We start from the raw sequence: 23,900 nt of genomic DNA, 5'->3' as shown, positions 1-23,900 counted from the left end.
AGAGAGTCCACCCCTTTCTTATTAACTCGAACGTTAAGGTCTCAACGACTCGCTCTGGGAGATTTGCAGGAGAACGAAAAGCACCCTTTTGTGTCTTACAGTTGCAAAATGTCTTTTAATATTCTTCCTCCTACGTCTCCCTGCATAAGATGATGGATCACTCCCTAGAGATCAGACCATTCATGCAAGTTCTTGAGAAAGGGGTGGACCGTCTCAAGAATGTGTCGCTATTCTACTTTGCGATCTCTGCCTTTCTGCTCCGTACGAAAAGGAATTTGAAAACTCGAAATGCTGCCGGGAGGACAAAAACAGTGGCCCGTGATTTCTTGGCTTTTAAAATAATGTTTTAGCCCCCGACTCTGCAGTCAAAAAGCCCCCCTGACCATCTGATGTGTCATCAGTGATATAAAACATGCAAATGTCCACGGTCCTAAGCTTCTTGGAATGACCTCGGGTGTGTGGCGGGGATAAGAGGAGAAGGATGATTCTCCTTTGGCGCTCCACAGGGGACACCAGCATCCCCCATTAATCCGTCTCTTCCCTCTTACAGCGAAGCTGACCATCTGTAAGCCTTTCCGTCTCCACTCTGCTAGCAGCTCCCGGACTTTTTCCATGGAGGATAACAGCCAGGATGGGGAAGATCCTTTTCATGAGGTCCGGCGCCTTTGGGGCTCATATTGGAGGGCTCTGTCCTGCCCCGAGTTTGGTCCCCCTCTGAGTTGTCCGGTGATGCACACCAAGACGTCGGATAAGCGGCGAGAGGCCAACAGGTAAAGGGGGGGGGACGACTTCCCTCTCCTGCTGGGAATTCGACTCATTCCTGGCTTTGGAAAGATATCTCTTTGAACGAAATGAATTGCTTAGATTTATCGACCACCCACCTAGGATGGTAGAGGAAGATCATTTCCTGAGAAATGAGGTTTTTGGGGGGGAAAGGGATTTTTTTGGTTTCCCGGATCCCCCAGACGGCTTGGCCATAAATCATGCAGAGGGTGGTTGGGTGAGATTCTAGGATCTGTAGTCCAGAAAGTCGTTTTCCGAAACTTTGTCCTGAATCAGAATGAGAGAAAAAAAGGAAAAAATCTTATTATTATTATTTTTTTAAAAAACCAAGCGTGTATGCCTGCACCCTTGCGGAAATCACTGGGGGTTTCTTGCGATTCTCCCTCGGTTCTGCCGGCTGTTCACAGCCTCTGAAAGCCGTTCTTCCGGATAAGAAAGAAGGCGCAGAAGGGAGGCGTGAGTTTAAAGAAAGACTCCAGTTCTCACCCTAGAAAGGAGCTTTAATAACCCGTTTCCTCTCTTGTTGCCATTCCTAGCAAAAAGGACATTTATTTCAATTTTAAAAGTAAAAATAAAATTATGGAACGGCACAAGGGATGAGAAACAACGTGGGGTTGTTAATTATAACTCCTGCAGATGCGCTTAATGGGTAGTAAAGAAGAACAACATGTAAACAGGAAGCTTTTAACGTACATTACAGGAGACTTAAGAGGTGTTTTTTTTGGCCGTTCGTGTGATTTCTTTGCAGTTTTTTTCTCTGCCATTCTGTTGAGAAAAAAAATTAATAACACTCACCAGGGTGGGACACGAGACCCTGATGGGAAGCAACATTCGCCCATGTCGCTGAGGTTTGCATAGCACCCGGGGGACACACACACACCCCGGAAGGAGGCTTTGCTGACTATGGCTTTGGCCTCTTTGGTCAGGCTGTTATTGTCTGAATGGGAACGTCAAGAACGGCAGGAGAAGCGTCGAGCCGAACTCCGCCGGGCCAAAGAGCAGCAAGTCCAGCGGGATGTGGCCAGGTGCTTGGCCACGTACCGGCCCCCGGGATGCTCGTCCGCGTCGCTCCAGAGAAGGCGGGAAGATCTCAGGTGAGCTTCCAAGATCCCTCGATGGGCTTTACCCCTGAGGCAGGCTCCTCGGCAGCGTAGACTCAAGCCGTTGGGTTAGATCTCGAAGGGGTGGTGGTGGGAGGGCTGGAGAAGAGGAGCATCTCCCGACATCCCTCTTTCCTCTGCAGGAGACAGGAGAAGCAGCGCATGGAGGAATACACTCTGCAGCTGCAGGCCATGCGGGAGCGCGTGGAGAGCAGGCCGTACCTCTTTGAGAGAGTCATGCAGGTGACGTGACCTTCAGCCTCCCCTCTTCTCTTCGACGGACACGTCCTCGGGAGCGCCAGATAACTCTTCGGGCCCCTTCCGACCCGACGAGAATGCCACGGGCCTTTGATTCGATGCCCTGTCATATGTCTCCGATACTTTTCTCCCTAGGAGGGGAGTCAAGGTGGCCGGCACAGGATTGCGGGCCAAACCAATTAGGAAAGCAGAATACATGAGCGCACGACGAAGCAATTGTTACAATCATGAGTTTAAATAGTTTTAAATACCTGAGAAACAAAGTTACTACGGGCAAGTGGGGATTTGAACCCAGATCTCCTGAGTCGCAGGCCTTCACTTTATCTATGCACTATACTAGCTCTCACATATAACTGTACAGTAAGACTCTCCCCCCCCCATATCTGTGGGGGATCAGTTTCAAGCTTAAAAAACAAGAATTATAGCAAATACAGTGGTGCCTTGCTTAATGATTACCTCGTTAAACGACAAAACCGCTGTACGACGACTGTTTTGCAATCGCAAAACGATGTTTTAATGGGCAAAATTCGCTTCCCGACAATCAGTTCCCTGCTTCGGGAAACGATTTTCCGCTAGACAACGTTTTTAAAACAACTGATCGGCAGCTCTAAAATGGCCGCCCGCCATTCCTCGCTTTACAGGCATTGAAAATGGCCGCCCCTATGGAGGATCTTTGCTGAACGGTGAGTTATCCAGCCCATTGGAACACATTGAATGGGTTTTCAATGCGTTTCAATGGGATTTTTTATTTCGCTTAACGAGGATTTCGCTCTACAGCGATTTTGGCATTCCTCGCTTTACAGGCATTGAAAATGGCCGCCCCTATGGAGGATCTTCGCTGGACGGTGAGTTATCCAGCCCATTGGAACACACTGAATGGGTTTTCAATGCGTTTCAATGGGATTTTTTATTTCGCTTAACGAGGATTTCGCTCTACAGCGATTTTGCTGGAACGGATTATCCTCGTTAAGCGAGGCACCATTGTACTATTATAATAGTAAACACTATGCACAGCATGATCTCTGGCTCTCTCAAGTGGCCAATTCTGATAACTTCATTGTTTATATATTCACGGCACAGCATGTGGTTAATTTTTTTATTTTTAAAAAATCAGCATTGGCATATGACAAGTATAGGTAAAGGAAAATGCCAGGGCCGCTCCTGGAGAGGGTTTGTACAGGGCAGGCGGGCAGGCGGTGGCCTCTGTCTTTGCTGAAGCTTCTCCCCTCCGCAGGCCAACGCTCGGCAGGCCGTGGAGCGGCGGTTCTCCCAGGTCCTGGCCACGCTGGGCATCGAGGAAGAGATGCTGTGGAAGCAAGCGGGGCGGCCGTCCAGTGGCGTGGGCTCAGCCAAGGCCACGTAAGGCTCAGGTTCGGGAATCAGGGCTTGGGGGGGGGAAGAGCGTATCTCCTCCCCTGTGGGGCAAAAAAAAAAAGGGGGTTCGGTTTCTATTTCATTCCAGGCTAGCATTTCCCATAACCAAAAGGCCCGGCCCAATTCGCTGCTAGTTACCTGTCCAATTATGCACCCTCCAAAATCAACCCCCAGATGCTGTGTCTCCGTCAGCCTCTGTAAAAGCAGAATGCCAAACATCGGACAGGCTGCAGGATCGTATTTGCTGCTGGCTTTTGCGAAGGACGCCTTTGCATGGGCCCCTTCTCCCCCCTGCCCACGCTGCACCCACCCCGGCTTTGCAAGTTATCTCTAATATAGTGGAGTTTTGTCTAAAGTAGTTTTCCTGTCCCTTTATGTCTTCCTCGTTCCTGCTTCTCAATATCCTTCTTAAACCACGGTGCCAGGACGGGCTGGCGATGATTCCCCCAGGGATTCAGGTGGAAGCAATTCACCGCTGAATCTATGGAGAGGTCTGGGAAACCGACCGGAGGTGCCACCCGTTCAGCATCCCACGAGACAAAACGCTGAGCTCCCGTTTAGAAGCGGTGCTCCCTTCAATGGGGGAAAGAGGTCTTGAGGTCTCTTCGTCCTAGCACAAGCCTGCCGGCTCTGTTTTGTGACTGGTCAGGAGGAGGTAAACATGGGCTTAATTCCACCAGTCCGGCTGTTCTGGCATGCAGTTCTGAAGGATTCCCATCCTTAGAGGACAAACTGTTTACCCGCATCTACATGGAAGCTGAGCCTCTTCATTAACGTGGCCCTGAGTTATTCATCAAGGAATAACACCCCAAATGGATGGCTTCGGCCCCAAAACATATGAAGGCTGTTTGTGGACCTCCAAGTGTTATTGAGCCTCATCTCATGGTGAAAAATCTCTGGTCCAGCAATGATTTGAGGGTTTCCTTCTAATTATGTTTTCCATATTTCAGGCACAGGAAGAGAGAGGTCCTTGAAGATCTCGTGGAATCAACGTGAGAGCCAAAAAAAAAAGAGAGTTGCGGACGGAGGAGAGCGACAGAGAATCGTACGGCCCACGGCCCGGCATCTGTATCCAGGCAGCACCCGAAAAAATAAAGCTAGCCTCGGAGAGCAGAGCGTTTGGGACGGTGTGTGTTGCTTTGCCGTGCGAGAGGCCGAAGCCGTTGGGTTTGAACCTTTGAGCGCACGCGAGAAAACCCTGGCCGGGGAAACCATCAAGGTCTCCTTGCTCCCTCGTAACGGCCACGGGGGGGACGGGAAATGATCACGGCTTCCCCGTCGATTTCGTGCCGGTTTCACGCTGCGGCTGGTCTACCGGGACACCGTTGACATTGGGTGAAACTAAATAGGTGAAGTCATAATATCTTACCCACTGAAAAGCTCGCGATTTTCACAGTTATTCACCCCTCCTGTACTTTGCAAATGAGTTGGGTGTTGTGTTGTGATTGGCCAGTTATGGACGCCCTCCCTGCCTTGTTTCCCTATCAAGGGGAGGAGTGAAGTAACACAGGAACCCCTGTGGGGCAGCTTGGGGGCCCCCCAGTGCATGGAATACAGCGGGACCCCCTTATCCACAGGATCAGTATCCACTGAACCACTTGTCCACAGTCTGAAAATATTAAAAGAAAAATCCCCCAAATATATATTTCCATGATGTAATGAACAGAACTGGCCACAGGAGGGAGCCAGAGACCATGTTGTGTGTGTAGCATTCATGGTTATAATAGTGTTTGCTATTATCCACACTTTCCAGCATCTGCGGGATGGGGGCAGCTTGGAAACAATTTCCTGTGGACACAGTGGTGCTCCTGGAGTTCAGTCCTCGTGGGACGTCCTTCACCCACTCCCTAGGTTGGGACCCATGTGCCGGAAGGAGGCAAACTCCCCCTTATCAGCCCACCGGGGGGGGGAGTCCCTCTTGCAAGCATCGACGCCAGATGCTCCTGTCACGCCAGGCCAGGCCAGGCAGCTTCGCGATTCCATTTTCTTCCCCAAATGCCCAACGAATCCTAAAAGAGGAGGAGAGCCTCTAAGCCCCTGTAAAGCACTGTGTCTTCTCCTGGTTCCCTTTCACTCCCCAAAAAACACCGAGATGCCCCACAGTTGCAAGGAGAGAATTCGTAATCAGAAGAGGCAGGAAAACATCTGCGGAGAGGATCGCTCTTCGACAAACCCACCCTCCCGATGGTTTCGTACGTCGGGCGCACGTACCTCTCTGTCCTTTCCAAAGGACTTTGGAGGCCCTTCTCTGTTGTTCCAGGGACTTTTTTCTTTTTTGGGGGGGAAGGAAATAATCCACCAAGAAAGGAGGCGATCTCAGCCTGGGGGCCCCCGGCAAATGTTTTTGGACTATAGTTCCCATAAGCCCCAGCCAACAGGAAGCTAGGCCAGCATAGCCAAGAGCCAGGAGTAATTGGAGCTGCAATTCAAAACATCTGGAGGGCCTTCATGAGGCTGAGAGCCTTGGTAGGCCCAAAGACGGCTCTCAGGGGTAAGGCAGGCGTTGTCCTGGCAGCTTCTGTCATTGATTAGTTGCGTTGATTAACTGCATTTATATTTTTCATTTCTTGCAACATGCTCAAGCTGGCGTGTGTCGCTCTCCATCTTGCCGTTGCATCCTCACTTCCCTCCTGGCTAATCTCGGAGGCTGCCCAATGGGCCTTGAGGATTCCTGGGGATTTTCCCGGGTGATGCTCAAAGGAAGCATTATAGATCACCCGTTATTAGAGGAGGCTCGCTTTTAGGGGCTCACGGAGTGTGACTGTCACAATGGGAAATTTTCTCACCTGCCCCCCGATTTGCCGTTTAAGCTTCCGTGATTTGCCTTCAGGGCACGAGATTCTGTCCACGTCGGGTCCCTCAAATGCCACATTCAGCAGAAAACGACATTTCTCCAGCCTCAAATGCAAGGCCCTCCATGACGGGTTGCCCACACTTCCGTTTGAGCTTTGAGCGGGGATTCGAACCGAGATCTCCCGCGTTCCCATCGCGCTGTCTCACCCCACCCCCGCCACGCTGCCGCCTTCTGATGGTGTCACAAAGGGGAGGCCAACCCTTCTGTCTTTGGAAGGCTGGCAACCTTCCGTGCTCCAAGAGAGCCCCGGGCTTCGCGTTCTCCCCTGTGAGCAGGCAGGAAAGCGCCAGGAAGCGCTGGGCAGGCGGTATAGAGGGGGACGGACGCTACCCAAGTCTTTAAGGGCGGTGAGCAGAAGGCTCCATCCACTCTGCCACCATGGATTATCTCACCGTCCCGACAATGCCTTCACTGCCTCAGATGGAAAAAATCCTGACCAAAGAGGATCAGGCCCCCACTGGGGCTCCCGGGACCTCCGCGACGCCCGTCGGCCAGGTGTCGGTGGTCTCTCTGTCCCCCCCACCCACTCAAGAACCGTCCACCCTCATGGCGGCCACCTCCATGATCTCCCACCCCACCAGCAGGTCCAGAGATTCGAGGACACACAGCAAGACCCATAAGAGCAGAAGGGGGAGCAAGGGGACGTATGCCACGCACCAGACGAAAGGTAGGATCGGGACCTCGCCCGCTTCGGGGGTCCCGTCAAGATCACTCCTCCAGGGCCCGGTTTTCCAGAGGGGAAAGGCCGCTGGAAACCAGGTTTTTCCCCCCAAATCACTGAATCATAGAAAAGTGAAGTTGGAAGGGGGACCTACAAGGCCATCCAGTCCAACCCCCTGCTCAAGGCAGGAACATAGTCCAAGCAGATCTGCCAGGGGGTGATCCAGGTTTTTCTTGAATGCCTCCACAGCACTGTAGCGCTCAACACCTCCCAAGGTCATGGGCTCCGTCGTCGTACGGCTCTAACAGTTAGGACGTTTTTCCTGATCTTCTACTGAAATCTGGCTTCCTTTAACTGGAGCCCGTTGTTGCCTGTCCTGCACTCTGGGGTGATCGAAATAGACGTGTTGGCCACTTTTGTGGGGACGCTCTCGTGGGACAGAGCCCACGTCACCCTATCCATCCCATAAGGAATTCATTAATCTTTAGGATCCTATTACAGTGGTGTCTCGCTAGACATTTACCCCCGCATGATAGTTTTTTCGCTAGACATTGACTTTTTGCGATCGCTATAGCGATTCACAAAACAGTGATTCCTATGGGGGAATTTCGCTGGATAATGTTTGGTCCCTGCTTTGCAAAATGATTTTTGCTAGACGACGATTTTGATAGCTCCCTCTGCGCTCGTAAAACGGGTGTTCGCAAGACAGCGATTTAAGCAGCTGATCAGCGGTTCGCAAAGCGGCTTTCCTATGGCCGATCTTTGCTAGACAACGACAATTCTTCCCCATTGGAATGCATTAAACAAGTTTCAATGCATTCCAATGGGGAAATGCTTTTCGCCAAACGATGATTTCGCTACACAGCGATTTCAGTGGAACGCATTATTATCGTCTAGCGAGGCACCACTTTTTTTAAAAAAATTTTTATTTATTTATAACTATAACAAAACAAATCATATACATAAAACATATACACTTACAACACAATAACAGTGTTCCCCACCACCATATACGGGACCTCTTGCCATATTCTTCTTTTTCTTCTTCTTCTCATTCTTCTTCTTCTATTGTCCTCCTCTCCAGAACTGCATAGATTCTTGATTTGGAGCTGAGCAGCCGGTCAATGATTAAAATGATTAAAGAATTGATAACTAATCTAATAACAGCAGCTAGATTGATTATTGCTAGAGAGTGGAAATTAAAGACTGAATTACAAACTGAAGAATGGTATAAAGAAATATGGAATATAGCATTAAATGATAAATTAACTTGTAATTTAAAGATGAAGAAAGGAGAGTTGAAAAAGAACAATTTTTATGTAATATGGGGCAAATTTTTGGAATATGTGTTAATAAGGGGGAAAGCGAGGCACCACTTTTGTAGATTTTCCTTGCAACGGGCTCATGTGGCTTCCCTTCTGGAAGGAGCCCAAGTCGGTGAGTTGTGATCCTGGTCTTGGAGGTCTCCCCTCCTCGGTTGCGGCATGCAGCAGGACCAAGCCCTGGGCGTTATCACCCATCCTGGATCAGAGACAGGTCCCTTCCTGTTGGAGCGTGGGCCGGAGAACAGCTCATGCGCTGAACGAGGGGCCAGATTGGGAGACTCTGGGGGGGGCAGAGTGCCTTGCAGAAGGGGAGCGGATCCCGAGCAAACCTCCCGTGGCCGGAGACCTGTAGAATAGGGTGAAGGAAAAGATGGCTTCCAGGCCCTTCCTAAAATATCTCCGTTGCTCTCGCAGGTGGGGGCAAAGGCCAGCACCACCACAAGCGGAAGCACCGGCGCATGACTTTACGGGAGCTGGTGAGCCGCGCTTGGCGAGAGACCGTCCCGTACCTTCTCGCCTTGCGGAGTATCATCTACAACCTCACGCAGTCCATGTTCTTTGACATCTTCATCGGCACGGTGGTGGCCATCAATAACATCTTGCTGGTCGCTCAGACGTTTGCGGTGGTGGAGATTCGGGGAGGTAAGCCAGTCATCAGCGTCGCCATCGATCGTCCGGGGAGGGACAGCTTCCCCGATCCGCATTTATTTCTTTATTTACACCCCGCTTTTCTCCTGAGAGGGACCCGAGGCATTGACGTCCGACAACGAAAAGGCAATCTTTCATAGCTAAAACCAGGAAGGGGGACAAATATTTCAAAGGACGTTAACGAGTATTGTATCAAAAACAGTAAATGAAATCCATACTAAGAAGAACTTTTCAAAAGCAGCAGAGCACAACAAACCCCCTTCATTCCGATTCTTGATTTTCCTTCTTCCATTTCCACACACGGTGCTGTGTTTCCCCCCCTCTAATAAACCTTTCTTGGTGTTGTTTGGAATAGAAAAGATCTCTTTGGCTATTCGGTGCCCCTTGCTTGCTGGTATAGAAACCTAGCATGGACCTTTTCGGTGTCGCTTGTTGTTGTTTTCACCCGTGTTTATAGCGTCTGGCGTGAGTTTCTGTATCTGTTTTTTAAAATTGGTTTTGTCATTTTGAGAACAAGATATCAAAAGGCTGTTTTTGTTGTTGGGCCGTCAAGTCACCTCCGGCTTCTGGCAAGCCTGTGAATCGCAGGTTTCCGGATCTCTTCCCCCCCCCCCCCCGTCAGCTTTTGAACCCTTTTCAGCCACTGTAAAAAGGAGTGGAGGGTTTTTTGGGGGGTAGGAAATATCTCATTAGCTGCATGGGTGCCTCGGCCAGTCTCCCCTGCCGAGGGGACCCCCACCAGAGGACCCCTGGATCCAGAGGAGGAGGAGGAAACCCCCCCCCCAGTCGAGAGACCCCACGTCCGGGCCCGGCACAGCTGGCCAAGCGAAAGAAGGAGGAAGGATCTGGTCCCTGGAAGGATCTGTTCCCTTCTGCGCTTGCGCCGTTGCTGGTCTGAAAGATGCTCGTGAACTCACTCTCTACGTTGTCACCGACTGTCCTTTTTAACCGTCCTTTTTCGGTGCACCCACAGAGTCTTTGTCTAACCCTGAAGGGACGTTGAAATGCCCTCCGATTCCGAACATTTTGGTGGTTGTCCCACAAGAGAGAACTCGGGGGCTTTTCTCGTGGGCTGCCCACCTCGGTCTCCTCGTGGGCTGTCAAGTCACCTCCAACTCATGGCGACCCAATGGATGAGCCGTCTCCAAAATGCCCCCCTCCTCAACTGCCCAGCTCTTGCAAATTCAAGCCCGTGGCTTCCTGGAGGGAGTCGGTCCACCTCGTATTGGGGTCTCCCTAAAACCTAGCCAGGTAGAATCGCATTTTTTTCCCCACAGGGGCCAAGCCTTGCTGGGGACTCGAGGAGGAGACGTCGTCATGCAAGAAAGGAACTTTTCCAAGCCGTCCTTAAGTCTCAGGTTCATTTGCGGCTTTTCTCTGGGCTTTCGCGAAGAGCCTCCTTCGCATCACGCAGAACGAAAGCCTGCAGATTTTTAACAGTTGCAAGAGGGCAGGAAATGGTGGACTTATTAATTTGCTATGATCCTGTGTCTACAGCAGTGGAGAGAGAGAAGGGAGGTCCGTGCGGGTTTTGTAAAAAATCCATTTGTCGGCACAGGTCCTTGACTCAGGCAGCAAAATATCTTGGACTGCCGCGGCTTTCCTCGTAGAGAAAGACGGCGTCTCCTTCTCTCCTTGTTAACGGTTCTCCTCTTCTTCTTCTTCTGACTTTCTAGAGTGGTTCTTCTCAGCTATGGATCCTGTCTTCCTTTCCGTCTACGTGGTGGAAGCGATCCTCAAGATAGTGGCCTTAGGCGTGGACTATTTCCGTGACCCGTGGAACGATACCGGTGGGTCTCGGTGGTCGGAGGGTGGATTTCTGAACAGGGGTCGTTCATTCTCAGATGGCATGGAAACACTGGGAGTGGACCTTTACAAGTAGACCCCAACCAAATAAATAAATAAAAAAATAGAAATCAGGTCTCAAAGTGAAAAATCAATTGGATTTGGTTTCCCTTGAATGCCAAAACTGTTGTACTGCATGTGGAATTCCATGTAATTCCCAAAGTTGGTTCTGGCGACAGGGCAGGGGGAAATCAAGAGGCTACTGTGAAATCAGTGTTTTGGTGTTTTCTTGCTTGTTTTCAGAAGCAAAATGCTCTAACACAATTTGTCTTGTGCAGAAAGGCAGTTCCTTAGGGTTTCTGTAAGGGGAACTGTCCCTTTAAATTACAGGCGTTCTGCTTCCACTTTGGACAACTAAGAGCCACTAGCTTTGCAAAATACCTGCTCTTCGCTTGTTAATTTGAACCAATTCGGCTGTCTGCTTCATGGGCTTTCCTTTCTTGGTTTGGGGATGGTCATGATGTGCTCTTCGGCTTCATAGCCTCATGGCTTGTACCTAACCATTAGCTTCTACAACCAGCACACCTTTGAATTAGGATTGCACTCTATATCAAGGGAGAACAAATGGTATAAATAAGCCCTTATACCAAAATTTAAAACCTACGTATGTGTCCAAGGAAAGAGATAGGATTCCCTTTGACTCATACAGTTTGTGGTTGGGATGTATTAAAACCTTTTTTCTTTTTTTTGCTTGGAAAAGCTATTTGTTTCTTTGCCTTTCAGCTTAACCGTGAGCAAGGCTAGCAGCTGCACTGTCTAATCTCACAGGCTGCGAGCGTTCACTTGTGTTTTTCTTCCCTCCTCCTCCTCCTTTCCTCCCGGCCAGATTTCTTCATCATGATCATGACGGTGTTGGATTTTCTGCTGCCGTTGTTCATCTCCTCCAGGCAAGGGAATCGGGGCAACACTGTGACCCTTTTCCGCGTCCTCAAAATCTGCAAAGGGATCCGCGCCATCCGCGCCATCCGCTTTCTACTCACGCTCCGGTCAGCGCTAGTCTGTAGATCCACCAGTGCTTTAATGAGTTGAAAGAAATGTGTCCGGGACATCCTTTGATGGAGGAACTGTCTAGCATTATTATTATTATTATTATTATTATTATTATTATTATTATTATTATTATTATTATTATTATTATTATTATTATTATTATTATTATTATTATTATCATCATCATCATCATCATCATCATCATCATCATCATCATCATCATCATCAATCACTACTAGTACTAATACTACTAGCCATGTTAGTTTTAGGCATCTAAAGGATGTACTGTACTGTACATAACATGGTCTCTGACGCCTTCTAGTGGCCAGTTCTGGTAACTTCACCATTAGAAATATATTTCGGGGGGATTTTTCCCATCATATTTAAAATATTCTCCAGCCATGGGCAAGCAAAGCAGCAGAGACCAATGAGGCGGGTAAGGGGATCCGACTGGAGTGATTTCCAAACGCTGGCCTCCGACACCCTTCCCAGCCTTGTCCATATGACTGCCAAGCCCTCTTTATCATGGGATGGTTTCCCCTGAAGTTTGGAAAGTTCCTTTTTTGGGGGGGGGGGGACTACCTTTCCCAGTCCCTGCTGGCTAGTGGACTGTCGGGGCTGTCCTACAAATCGTTTGTTTCCCTGAATTTCTGGCCAAATTGCCGTCCGTGCTTGGCCAGAGAGATAAGGTAGACCTTCTCCTCCCCCTCAACTAACCATCTGCCGGTTCGTTTGTTCGCCTCTTCAGGGTGATGGAAAACGTTCGAGAAGTCACCAGTACGTTTATGCTGTCGTGCCAGTCCATTGGGGCCATCATCATCGTCATGTTTACTTTACTCTGTATCCTTCCCAGGAGGAGTGGATGGGTGGGCAGGAGGGAGAGAGAAGCATCAAAACATGATGAACAAAAAGGAATAAAATACAGTGGTGCCTCGCTAGACGATGATAATCCGTTCCACTGAAATTGCTGTTTAGCGAAATCATCGTCTAGCGAAAAGCACTTCCCCCTCGGAATGCATTGAAACCTGTTTAATGCGTTCCAAGGTTGAAGAATCGTCGTTGTCTAGTGAAGATCGGCCATAGGAAAGCCGCTTTGCGAACCGCCGATCAGCTGTTTAAATCGCTGTCTTGCGAAGCTTAGGTCCCAAAACACCTGTTGTGCGAGCGCGGAGGGAGCTGTCAAAATCGTCGTCTAGCGAAAATCGGTTTGCGAAGCAGGGACCAAACATTGTCCATCGAAATTCCCCACAGGAGTCACTATTTTGCGAATTACTATAGCGATTGCAAAAAGTCAATGTCTAGCGAAAAAAACTGTCATGCGGGGTAACTGTCTAGCGAGGCGCCACTGTATATGGTGAATCTTATTGAAGACAGCCTAGGATGGGGTGCCTCTGTCTTTTGGGGGGGGCTGCGTCAGTGTAGCGCTACTTATTAAATCCAAGGAAGTTCAACCTTCTTTCTTTTTCATATTGCCATTTTAAGAAAGGAAAAGAAAAAGTCCAAATCCGGCTTCGCTTTTCGACCCAAAACAAAAGATCATTTTGTTCCCAGTGACCCCCATTCTCCCGGGTAATGTTCCCAAGCAGAAGGCATTTTTGAGACAAAACCGCGGGGGACGTAACGATGGACCTCAAAACTTTTCGACAAGGAAAACACGGATGTGTCCCTGTATAAGGGGTGGATCCCTCGGTTACTCTCCCTTTGAATAAGCTGGAAAACCTTCCCTTTCGCTGCCTGTCCTACCTCGTAGGGTTATTGTGCTGTTCAAGCAGGAGAGGAGGAGAACCGTGGTTCCCCCCCCTTGGGAACATTGGAGGGGGAAAAGGCAGGTGAGGAGGAGGTGGGGAAAAAAACCCCACCAATCTTTTTATTCCTTAACGCTCCCCGTCCGCCCCTCAGTCATGTCCTCAGTCGTGATGCGCGACATGTTCTGTGACGCCGACCCGGCACATTTCGGAGATATTTTCAAGACCATCTTCACCCTGTTCCAGTTATTCACGCTGGACGACTGGTCCCTGATTTACCTGACCTGCTACGATGCAGGTGGGAGAAGCCGAGAGGCTGCCGGCGTTTCTCGGTTCGAGAAGTCGTTTGGCGTCAGGAAAAGGGCCCAGATCCCAAACCCGTGTCGGGCCGCTTTCTCGGTGCCTTGCCGTGGGCTGGTGGGCCACCCCGTGGCTTGTTTCGAAGGCCACGGCGGCGTGGATGGTCCTGCCCTCACCGTGTTCCTTTTCTCGCTTCCAGGGGCCTGGTACGTCATCATCTTCCTCATCATCTACATCCTCGTGCAGTACTTTCTGCTTCTCAAGTAAGCGCATGACAGGATTCTCCCCATAGGCTGAAGATGTCTGTGTGTGTGTCTGTGTGTGTGTGTGTGTGTCTGTGTGTGTGTGTGTGTGTGTGTATTTGGTAGTCCAAAACCCCCAGTTGGCTTCCCTCTGCGTCAGACGACGGCTCCCAGATTATGTCAACCTTTGCCTCAGGCCCATGGGTGTTGTAGTCCAAAAGATCTGGGGTGGGCTGGGGGCTGCCCCCTCGGGGACATCCAACCGATGTGACTTCCCCCAAAGGGGGGGGGGGGAATAACTTTTGGAACGATCACGCTCACAATCCACTAGCCAGCACTGGATGGGATCCGGAGTCCAGAAAATTCTCTCCCCCCGCCCCACCCGTGGGCTGTCCAGAGACGTCCGAGGATCGAGAAAAGACTCTTGATGAAATGGCAAGAGAACATTCATTTACGTCTCGCCTATCGCGGCTTCTCCCTAAGGAGAGTCTACCAAAGCTGCCTACATTGCCTTCTCCCCCACCCACCCCAACAGACTGTCCTGGGAGGTGACATCCAAAACATCTGGAGGGCCAAAAATCCACATCTGCCAGCTGTGTCCCTTTCTCTCTTGCAGCCTGGTGATTGCAGTCCTGGTCGATAATTTCCAGGTGGCGCTGCTTAAGCGCCAAGAACTCCAGAAGCAGAAGGTGAGTGGGACTGTGTGACCCGCCCCCCCCTTGCAACCAAAATGTGCATGTCTCCCCAGGGTTGTTCCTGCGGTGCTGCGTTTATAGAGTTAATATCATGGGTGGGTAGGCTGATCAACGGGGGGGGGTAATTAATCCTCATTGATTCAATGCATGGGCTGTATTTATGGGGGTTGTCTAACAGCAATGCCTAAACAAATCTCGGTTGCAATTCAATACAGTCGGACTCCTGTTTCCATGGGATCGGTAGCCGTGGCTTCACTTATCCGCAATCTGGCAATATAAAAAATAATTTTAAAAAAACCCCAAACCTAGAAATATGTATTTTCATGATGTATTTACAGAGCTCATCACTAGAGGGAGCCAGAGAACATGCTATGTATTCAGCATCATCTCTGGCTCCCTCTACTGGCTAGTTCTGGTAATAAAAGTCAAAATCCTTTTTTTCTGGATTTTTTATTTTAGCTTGCTAAAAATCCTCTGTCGTCCCCTTCTCCTCTTGCCTTCCCATTTCCCCAACATCAGGGTCTACAAGATGGGTTTGCTATCTTTTGCTGCCGTCTAGTGGAATAAAGAATATTTGGAGCATTTTAAAATTTCCAAAACGTCAACTTTTTAACACTGGGGAAGTCGTTGTGCTTTGCCACCCGAAGGGCACAGAAACACCGGCGGTGGTAATCAGAGGATTGCCACAACCATCATCTTCAAGAGCATGGGTGGGATACTGAGATGGCTTAGCCTTTTCTCTTCGTAGCTTTTCTTTAGCTCTTTCGGTTGGGCTCAAAAATGTCAGAAAATATCAAAAACCAAATCAAAGTAAAAACCTAGATCCCCACTTCTAACAGGGATTTTTCAACTGGGTACCTAATTTTGGAGTTAGGTGCAAACGGTTGATCTTGGAGGTCTCCGGGATCAAAACGGCACATTTTTTAAAAAAATTCTGACCGTATATTTTTTTCTCCCCCTTCCGGCTGTCATGGGGTCAGACCAGGGAAGGGGTTAGGGTCGGGCTACCTGCGCTCCGCAGGCCAGGCTTCGCCGTCATCCGTTTGAAGATCAGATGAGAAGGACAGGTGACCAAGTTGCTGACTTATGTGTTTGTGGTTTCTCTCCCCCGAAATCGACAGAAGCTGATCCAGCCGGAGGACAGCACTAAGGAGGATGGTCCTTCTAGCAAGCCAGCAGGTGACCCTGCCATGGGGTTTATCTCGGGGCGGGGATATTGGATGCTCAATGGATTGCCTTTGCGGCACGTAATGAGCAAATTCTCAAAGACGCCCTGTAATTGAGAAAAGCAAGACAGCTGGTCTGCGGACCCAGAGCGACTTTCTCCCACGATTGCCTAAAAGACCCTGAAATTTCGGGGCACGGGGCTTGGAGATCAGAATTTTCTGGGAGAAAAATTAGAATTTCTCCAAAAAAAATTTCTGATGGCAAGCTGGCAAAGGTCAGATCAGACATGCAAGGAATTTCGTTTTTTGGATTTTTTTAAAACAACATTCCCCATCGGAAGGACAGGTCCTCTTGACAGCTCAGACAAATCGATTCTTGAAATCAGGGATGCGGGAAAAGGAAGTGAACCCACAACACTTGTTGTTTTTTTAAACCTGCTCGCTGGTCTGTTTGTGTCCTCCCCATCACAGAGAAGGGGAAAAAGAGAGAGGAACGCGAGGAAGAATTCTTTAGGCGGATGGTCATGGAAAAATATGGGAACCTCGAGTTGGCCGAGAGGTGAGCAGGATCCAGGCCGGCCCAACCAACAGCAAGGACTGGTTGTGTGTGTGTTTGTGTGTGTGTGTGTGTGTGTGTGTGAGAGAGAGAGAGAGAGAGAAAGAGATAATATTTAGTTATCAGGGAATTGCGACAATTCAGATGTCATCATCCTCCTAGAACGGCAGAGCTGGAAGGGACCCTCTGGATTATCAAGGAGGCCCAGCGGGGGGAATCGAACTCGCAGCCTCAAAACCACGGAGCTATAGGCGCTTGATTCCAGCCGGTGATGAGGGGCTGATGGGCCTCGGAGTCCGACACCATAATAAATTCTAGGAGAACGCATATTGCATTCTTCTGGGGCTTAAGCCTGACCGCGGGCAGCTGACAACAAGGAAAACGAGCCACACAATGCAATTCGCATCCAAATCAAACATAATAAAAAAACAAGGATTGTCGGAGCCAACAATACAGAAGCACCGCATTTAAAAACCCTACTTACCTCACCATCCGAGGCCTGCAATTTGAGAGTATTTGAAATACAAATTTAAAAAACTACACCCACCAAAACCTAGTGGAGGAAGTTTCTCTCCCAGCCCTAGATAAGATTAGTTTTCTATGTCAAGTAGAACATATTGAACATCCCATAAGTTCTTGGGGTTTTTTCTTTTTCTTTTATTGAGTAAGCACAAGCAAGAGAATATACGGATGTCTGTCCAACGACCTGTTTTTAAAAACCAATAAAAAGCTTACGATCCTAAACTTAAAAAAACCCCCTAAGAATGGATGTATGAATATATCAATGTTCTAATATAACTTTTTTAAAAATTTAAGTTCTATCAAACTTGAGTTATTAGAAGGCTAGAACAAAGGATGTGAACCACCCAGAATAGTGCTATATGCACCAATGGGGTGGTATATATATAAACTGAATGAATGAATGAATGAATGAATGAATGAATGAATGAATGAATGAATGAATGAAGGCTGGATTTGGGAGGCTCTGATGTCCTCCAGGGGACATGGAGAAGAATCTTAGCAAACAGGAGCTAGAAAGCCAGGGATTTTCCTTAAAACCTCTCACCGTTTCCTTGGTTCAGGGAATGGCAGCTTCTCTACAAGTACTTCCAGCTGATGACCGCGATCGAGACCCATCAGCAGCAGTTCCATTCTCAGTCGTCCACCACGGACAAGATCCTGGATACTTTCTTTGAGGTGAGGGGCCCTCTTGAGGTCATGAAGATGTTCCCCCCCCCCAGGCCAGCTTCTGGGGGATATGGTCTGGATAACTGCCTTTTTCCTTCCAACGTCCTGCGGGTCATCTTATACCCTTCGCCCGTCAGGATCTCTGGAAAGGAGGAGAAATAGGTAGAACGAGGGATGAAACCGGGTGACCTCGGGCCAGTCGCAATGTCTCAAGCCTGCCAACCTCGCAGGGCGGTTGTGAAGAGACAGCAGAGAGGGAGGAAGCCCGAGGCCTTGCCCTGAGTTCCGTGGAGGAAGAGACAGGATGTGAATGTGACCAACGAATCATAAAAAAATGCTTTCCGAAAACCTAGTGTCCACGATTAGCGCTCCCCCCAGTCTCAGCCTGCATGTCTATGATGGGAGTTGTAGTCCACACAGGCTGGGGAGGATGGGACTTCATCCAGCAAGCTTGCAGTTGCAAAAGGCTGAGTCTTGTAGGCCTCGATTCCTTCCGGCAAAGCGACCGACCGGTTGCTGAGCGGGTGAACTGCTGATGATTTGAAAAAGGGAAGGGGCCCTCGGTTGTTTCTGCAATTTAATTCAGGGGGAAAACCCCAGAATCTAGTGACAGAATCCATGCATGCTGTGTGTCAGCAGCTGTTATGGAGACCCAAGAATGGCCGTTTGCAACAAAGGTCAGCGGTGGAGGAGCAGGAAGGGTGTAAAGCCTCAGAATAGCAACCTCCGTGTCAACCAAGCAGTTGCTTAGCAAGAGGGAGGAAATCCTCAGATATAGCTGGCGGTTAATCTCTTGAGAAACTTTCTCGTTGCTTTTTACATTCATTACCGCGCTAGATGAAGGATACAGAGGGCAGTCGTCCAAAATCATTTGCAGCCACTGGATTAAAAAAATGAAATAAATCACTTTGTTCCGTGTTTATCCCCCCCCCCGCCTCCTCTTTTCAGACAGCTCAACAGGATGACCTCCCGAAGTAATGGACAGAAAGACATTTCCGTGGTGCCGGCAAGAGGCAATTTCTGCCTGCTCTTTGTGGTTTACTATTTTCATTCATTGCTTCCTTTTGGGGGAATAGTATTGGCATCTATTTAAGATATATGTTAAATGTTTTGTGTATGAAATAGATTTTTCAGTAAGGTCCAACACAGCCATCTGCTTTAGGGATTTCCCCCCCCATTCAATTAAATTAATTGAAATAAGGCAAAACGGTCCAGAGCATAAGAGGACATACATGTAAAGTAAAGGCACTTGTTGGTTAATAAATGAGGTCTTGGCGCAAAGGACGTAGAGTCTTCTCTGGCTTGCATGGAGCAGTTCCGTCAGTGTTTTTTTGGCCCCTATACTCCGAGGCAGAATGGAGTCCGGTCCCATCCTACATAGGGCAGGGAATAGGTGTCTATCCCGCCCCCCCCCCGCGCCCCACAGTCTCATCTAGCTCCAGGGGCGTCCAGTTGCGGCAGCCACCCGCCAGAGGGTCACGCTGGGCTTATCTGCATCTCTGGGTTGCCCCCCCGGGCACACCCGCTTTGGGTGGGAGGCCATTCCGTCGCTTGCCCCTTTCGGGTCTGGGCCGGGCCAGCCTGGGTTGCTCTTGTCTGCTGACTTAGGAGGGTGAGCGGGGATGGTGAGCAGTCGTTGGCCCCACCCCTCTGGGGTTAGGGGGCCCCGGTCGATTGGGGTTCCCCCTCTCTTGGGTGATGGGTCGGGGGTCCCCCTCTCTGGGTTGGCGGGTCGGGGGTCCCCCACTCTGGGGTGGCGGGTTGGGGGTCCTCTTGGGTGGTGGGTTGGGGGTCCCCCTCTCTGCGCCGCCAGAGGTCCCCCCTCGCTTCGCTTTTGGTGGAGGGGATGCCCTCGTTCCCCCAGGATGCAAAAGAACCGAGGGCTCGGGTCACAAAGGGGCAAGTGCCCCCCCGGCCGATGCTTTAACAAAATTGTATATATTGACAGGATTTGCCCCAAAACCCTTGACGAGTCTAAACGCTTGCAGCATCTTCATAGAGGAAGGGCAGAGCAGAAACCGCTCCAGATGTTCCCAGATGTTGGAACGGCCCCTCCTCACGTTCTCTAGTAGGCCTTGCGCGCCTTCCAGTGGATTCTGCCCTCGGGCGACTCTTTCCAGGGTTTTCCAGGCAGGCCGAGGCGCACGTGCAGCTAAAGAAATATTTCCTACCCCCCAAAAAAACCCTCCACTCCTTTTTAGAGTGGCCGAAAAGGGTTCAAAAGCTGACAGGGGGGGGGGGGGGAAGAGATCCGGAAACCTCCGATTCACAGGCTTGCCGGAAGCCGGAGGTGACTTGACGGCCCAACAACAAAAACAGCCTTTCGATACGTTGTTCCCAAAATGACAAAACCAATTTTTAAAGAAAGATACAGAAACTCACGCCAGACGCTATAAACACGGGTGAAAACAACAACAAGCGACACCGAAAAGGTCCATGCGAGGTTTCTATACCAGCAAGCAAGGGGCACGAAAGGTTTATACCTCGTGGGAAAAGACTATTTTAAACCAATGTCTGAACAGAAGCAGGGGGTCAAAGAAGCAGACGGGCAGAGTCAAGAAAGGAAGGACCCAGAACACTTCCCTTAGGGTTCGAGTTACTCTCTGCTCATCCCTCCTCTCCTTATCTCGGCTGCTGAACCCATCTGCCCCAGGAGTGGACAAATGGCCCGGTTCCCCCCTTCCTTCCTTCCTTCCTCCCTCCCTGTCCTCCCAAGTCTCCTCCCACCCTGGTCCAAAACAAAGGGCAGAACAGGACCCATCATTCCCTTGATGGCCCATTTCTTGTCCGGTGGTAAGAAAACCCCATCCACAGAATAAAAAGACCTCTTTGGCAGAGGTGGTGGTGAAGGCTTCTGGGAGTTGTAGTCCAAGAACATCTGGAGGCCCAAGGTTGGGGACCACTGCCCTAAACAAAAGGACAACTGACTTACAATGGGTCCAAAGAAACCACACCATACTCAGCAACAGAGACCTTAAATGAAAAACCAAGCTCCTTCACAGAGTTTGGTGGACCTCAGGTGGAAAAATACTTATTAAGGGTCGAATCTCCAGATTACAGAACTGATATGAGATCTGCAGGAATAGAGGAGTCCAATTAGCAAGACAGACGGACCCCTCACGCTGTAATTTAACAGAATATTTGGCCCAGAACCACGAGAATGCCCTTAACACATTTCCCTAAGGTGGCCCTCAAGCCTGGCCTGGCTGTCTGAAATGAATATCCAGGTTTCTCCTGCAGGGTGGAGAGAATCTGGTCCAGCGTGGATCTGATTTAAATCAGAGTACTTTCAATCATTATTTAAACTTTACATCAGATTTTTAAATGATTTATATTTTACCTTATTTCCCCGAAAATATGATGTAACCTGGAAATAAGCCCTAGTACAGTATGATTTTTCAGGATGCTCGTCATATAAGCTCTACCCCAAAAATAAGCCCCAGTTGAGTGAAACCTTGTCTTCCATCCGTGTGCAGCCACCAGAAGAAGAGGACTGTATTTGAATAAACGTAGATTGTACATGGAAAAAAAATAAAGCATCCCCTGAAAATAAGCCCTAATGCGTTTTTGGAGCAAGAATTAATATAAGATCCTGGCTTATTTTCGGGGAAAGAGGGCAAAAATCAATTTTCAGAAAGAACCTGATCAAAATAAGGGGGTTTTGTGGGCTCATACATATTACCTCGCTTTATGCTGTCCTCCCCTCCCAGCAGTTAGCAGCATGAAGTACAGCAAACAGTTCCAGCAGAGAAATCAACAACACATCTTCCGACGAAAGGGCAGCAAAGCAGATACTTTCTTTGCAATGTGCAATGTCTTAATTAAATATTTATTTAATTATTTTATTTATTGTATTTATACCCCGCCTATCTAGTCATTTTGACCACTCTAGGCGGCTTACAACATAAAGGATAACAAGTTCAAGAAAAATTTATAACAATAAATACATGGCAGAATCCACAGAGAAATTCATATCGAAAGGGAAGAGCCTGAAATTTTGGTCATTATAAACTCCAAATGGCATAATACTCCGTAAGCCATAAGTTTTACCGCAGAAAGCTTTGCACCTCAATCCAGATGTTGTTACTTGAACTCTTGCGCTCATGTTACAAAATGGCTGGATTTTACACGTTGATTTTGGAAGGTCAATAATCATAAAAAGAAAGAAAGACATGCAAAACAACATACTTCACTTTAGCTTGGAAATGGCAGAGAAAAATTATAATTTTCAGCACACAAACTTCCTTAACCTTGGAGTACCGTTCGAAGTCAATGAATACAGAAGCCAAACGTTCAAAAGCCACAGCATCCTCCAACCTCAGTTTAAGCTTTGGTTTCTTCCTGGGATGAGTAACGGTATCCTGAATGATTCGCCTCGTGCACAATTAAGCGACGGTACTTCCCACACATACTAGACTCGATTCCAAGGATATTTGACTTTCTTAGCTGTCCGCATCCCTTCAGACAAAAGGGCCATTTAGAATATTTAACATTTTTGCTCTAACATGAATAAAGAATGCCCATCTCGGTTCTTACCTTCCCTCTGGACCAAAACATGGATCGCCATGCGAGCCATCACAGGAAATGTCTCCAAATTTTTCCCCCCAACTTTCGAGCCGCTGTCCTGGAAGGGGGGCTGCCGGGGAGACCCGGGGGTGGGGGCTGCTTGGTGAGCCTCAGCAGCGCACGTGGGCCGGATCCAGGCCCCGTCGGGTCAGGACCACCTCGTCCTGCAGGTGAGCCGGTTGAGCAAGCCAGCAATGGGCTGAGCAGGCCTGGTGAGAAAAAGGGACATTTTATAAGGAGGATGAGATGGATGATGGGGTGGGGGGGGTGAGAGGGAGAGAGAAAACCCTCCCCAGCCCGTTAAGACTCTGGCTACGGAGACGGGCAATGGAAGAGGCCACCCGGTACGGCTCACACTTCCACAGAACAACCGCCTTCTGCTCTGTTTCCTCAACAGCCTATATTTGTTTTTTAAATGGTGGGACACAGCTGGTCGGAAAGCACCCCGGGGGGGGGAGGGTGTGCCCCCATTGCCCCCTTTCCATAGGAACCGGCTAGAGTGGTCCATTGGTCCAGATAGGCGGGGTACAAATCAAATCAAATCAAATAATAAATAAAATATGGGCAACTCTGACCAAGCTGTTGGTGGTTTTCAAAGGAGTCGCCTTGTTAAGTTTGTCTGAGCCTGCTGGCAAAGTGAAAAGACGAAAAGAAAGGGGGGGGGGAGGAAAGGACAAAAAAATATATATATATACTGTGGCACTTGAACACGTTGGTTGCCATGCCAGTTTTGATGGGCAAAAGTCCATTTCTTCAAACACCAAACCAAATATGGCTGGTGTGTATAATAATAATAATAATAATAATAATAATAATAATAATAATAATAATAATAGTAATAGTAATAGTAATAGTAATAATAATGTTACTACACCTATATAATATATATTATATGTATTATTTATTTATTTATTTTATTTTATTTATTTATTTATTTGATTTTTACCCCGCCCCTCTAGACCATGTCTACTCGGGGCGGCTTACAAAATAAAACAAAACAATATAAAAATATATAAAATCATAAAATTACATATTTCAATTTTGTTTGAATAATAATTGTAATAATTTTACTACACCTGACATCAAGGGAAGGAGGGAAAATGAAAAGAGGAAAACACGCACACACATATATATATATAAACTGCCTAAATCATCTCTCTTCAACATCATCCCTCTTGTGCTTCCATGAGAAGGACTGGACTGGATAAATTATAGAGAGTCCCTGGCAGTTCTAAGGATGATGAAGGTGATTCCAGGTCTAATTCCTACTATCTATAATGTCTTCGCTTCACAGTATTTCAAGCAGGAATCTCTACCTTTTCCTCTCCGTGCAAATTCATTCCCCATTCCCGAGTTTACTACCACCCCAAAATAAAAAATGAAAAATACTGTGTGTACACGACAAGAGAGCCTCGAAACCAGTTAAAAACTACACCTCCCAGAAATCATTGCGCCAACCTCCCTCCCTCCCACCCGGGAGGTCCTGCTTTCTGATTGGTCCGGGTGGCCTGCTCGCGCCGTCGCTTCCCCTTCGCGACGATTGGTCCTCTGCCCAGAGCGCCCTTCCGGCTTGTTGGGCGTCGCGCGCCTGTGTCGTCGCACGG

At 48.7% G+C, this 23,900-nt stretch overlaps 2 protein-coding genes and 1 long non-coding RNA gene across 5 annotated transcripts in view; 2 read left to right on the top strand and 1 right to left on the bottom strand.

Moving 5' to 3' along the window:
- Positions 1-4,630, top strand: part of TSGA10IP (testis specific 10 interacting protein) — a 9,725-nt gene extending 5,095 nt beyond the window's left edge. The window contains exons 5-9 of the mRNA XM_078382223.1: positions 551-770; positions 1,710-1,877; positions 2,027-2,126; positions 3,376-3,500; positions 4,466-4,630. Of these exons, the coding sequence (XP_078238349.1) occupies positions 551-770; positions 1,710-1,877; positions 2,027-2,126; positions 3,376-3,500; positions 4,466-4,511 (659 nt within the window). The 3' untranslated portion in view covers positions 4,512-4,630. The remainder of the gene's footprint in view (positions 1-550; positions 771-1,709; positions 1,878-2,026; positions 2,127-3,375; positions 3,501-4,465) is intronic.
- A 1,456-nt stretch (positions 4,631-6,086) lies between these two features.
- Positions 6,087-19,011, top strand: LOC144584886 (cation channel sperm-associated protein 1-like). 3 transcript variants are annotated; one of them, XM_078382105.1, is made up of 12 exons: positions 6,089-7,036; positions 8,770-8,997; positions 10,680-10,793; positions 11,675-11,834; positions 12,587-12,678; positions 13,738-13,881; positions 14,083-14,146; positions 14,742-14,814; positions 15,942-15,999; positions 16,458-16,545; positions 17,625-17,739; positions 18,679-19,011. In XM_078382105.1, the coding sequence occupies exons 1-12, from the start codon at positions 6,748-6,750 to the stop codon at positions 18,706-18,708; spliced, it is 1,455 nt and encodes a 484-aa protein (XP_078238231.1). In that variant the 5' UTR covers positions 6,089-6,747; the 3' UTR covers positions 18,709-19,011. The 3 variants fall into 3 exon arrangements, with proteins under 3 accessions (XP_078238230.1, XP_078238229.1, XP_078238231.1); XM_078382104.1 differs by having other exon boundaries at positions 6,087-7,036; positions 11,675-11,735; positions 13,738-14,146; XM_078382103.1 differs by having other exon boundaries at positions 6,087-7,036; positions 13,738-14,146.
- On the bottom strand, positions 8,997-23,698 carry LOC144584897 (uncharacterized). Its single transcript, XR_013539374.1, has 3 exons — positions 23,613-23,698; positions 22,267-22,505; positions 8,997-9,143 (listed from the first exon to the last, which is right to left on the bottom strand). It is a non-coding gene; the product is annotated as an uncharacterized LOC144584897 (long non-coding RNA).
- Positions 23,699-23,900: the final 202 nt, after the last annotated feature.

This window comes from Pogona vitticeps, chromosome 15, assembly GCF_051106095.1.
Source record: "Pogona vitticeps strain Pit_001003342236 chromosome 15, PviZW2.1, whole genome shotgun sequence".
NCBI lineage: Eukaryota > Metazoa > Chordata > Lepidosauria > Squamata > Agamidae > Pogona > Pogona vitticeps.
The sequence above is the reverse complement of the archived record's forward strand: the minus strand, read 5'-3'. Positions and strand labels throughout refer to the sequence as shown.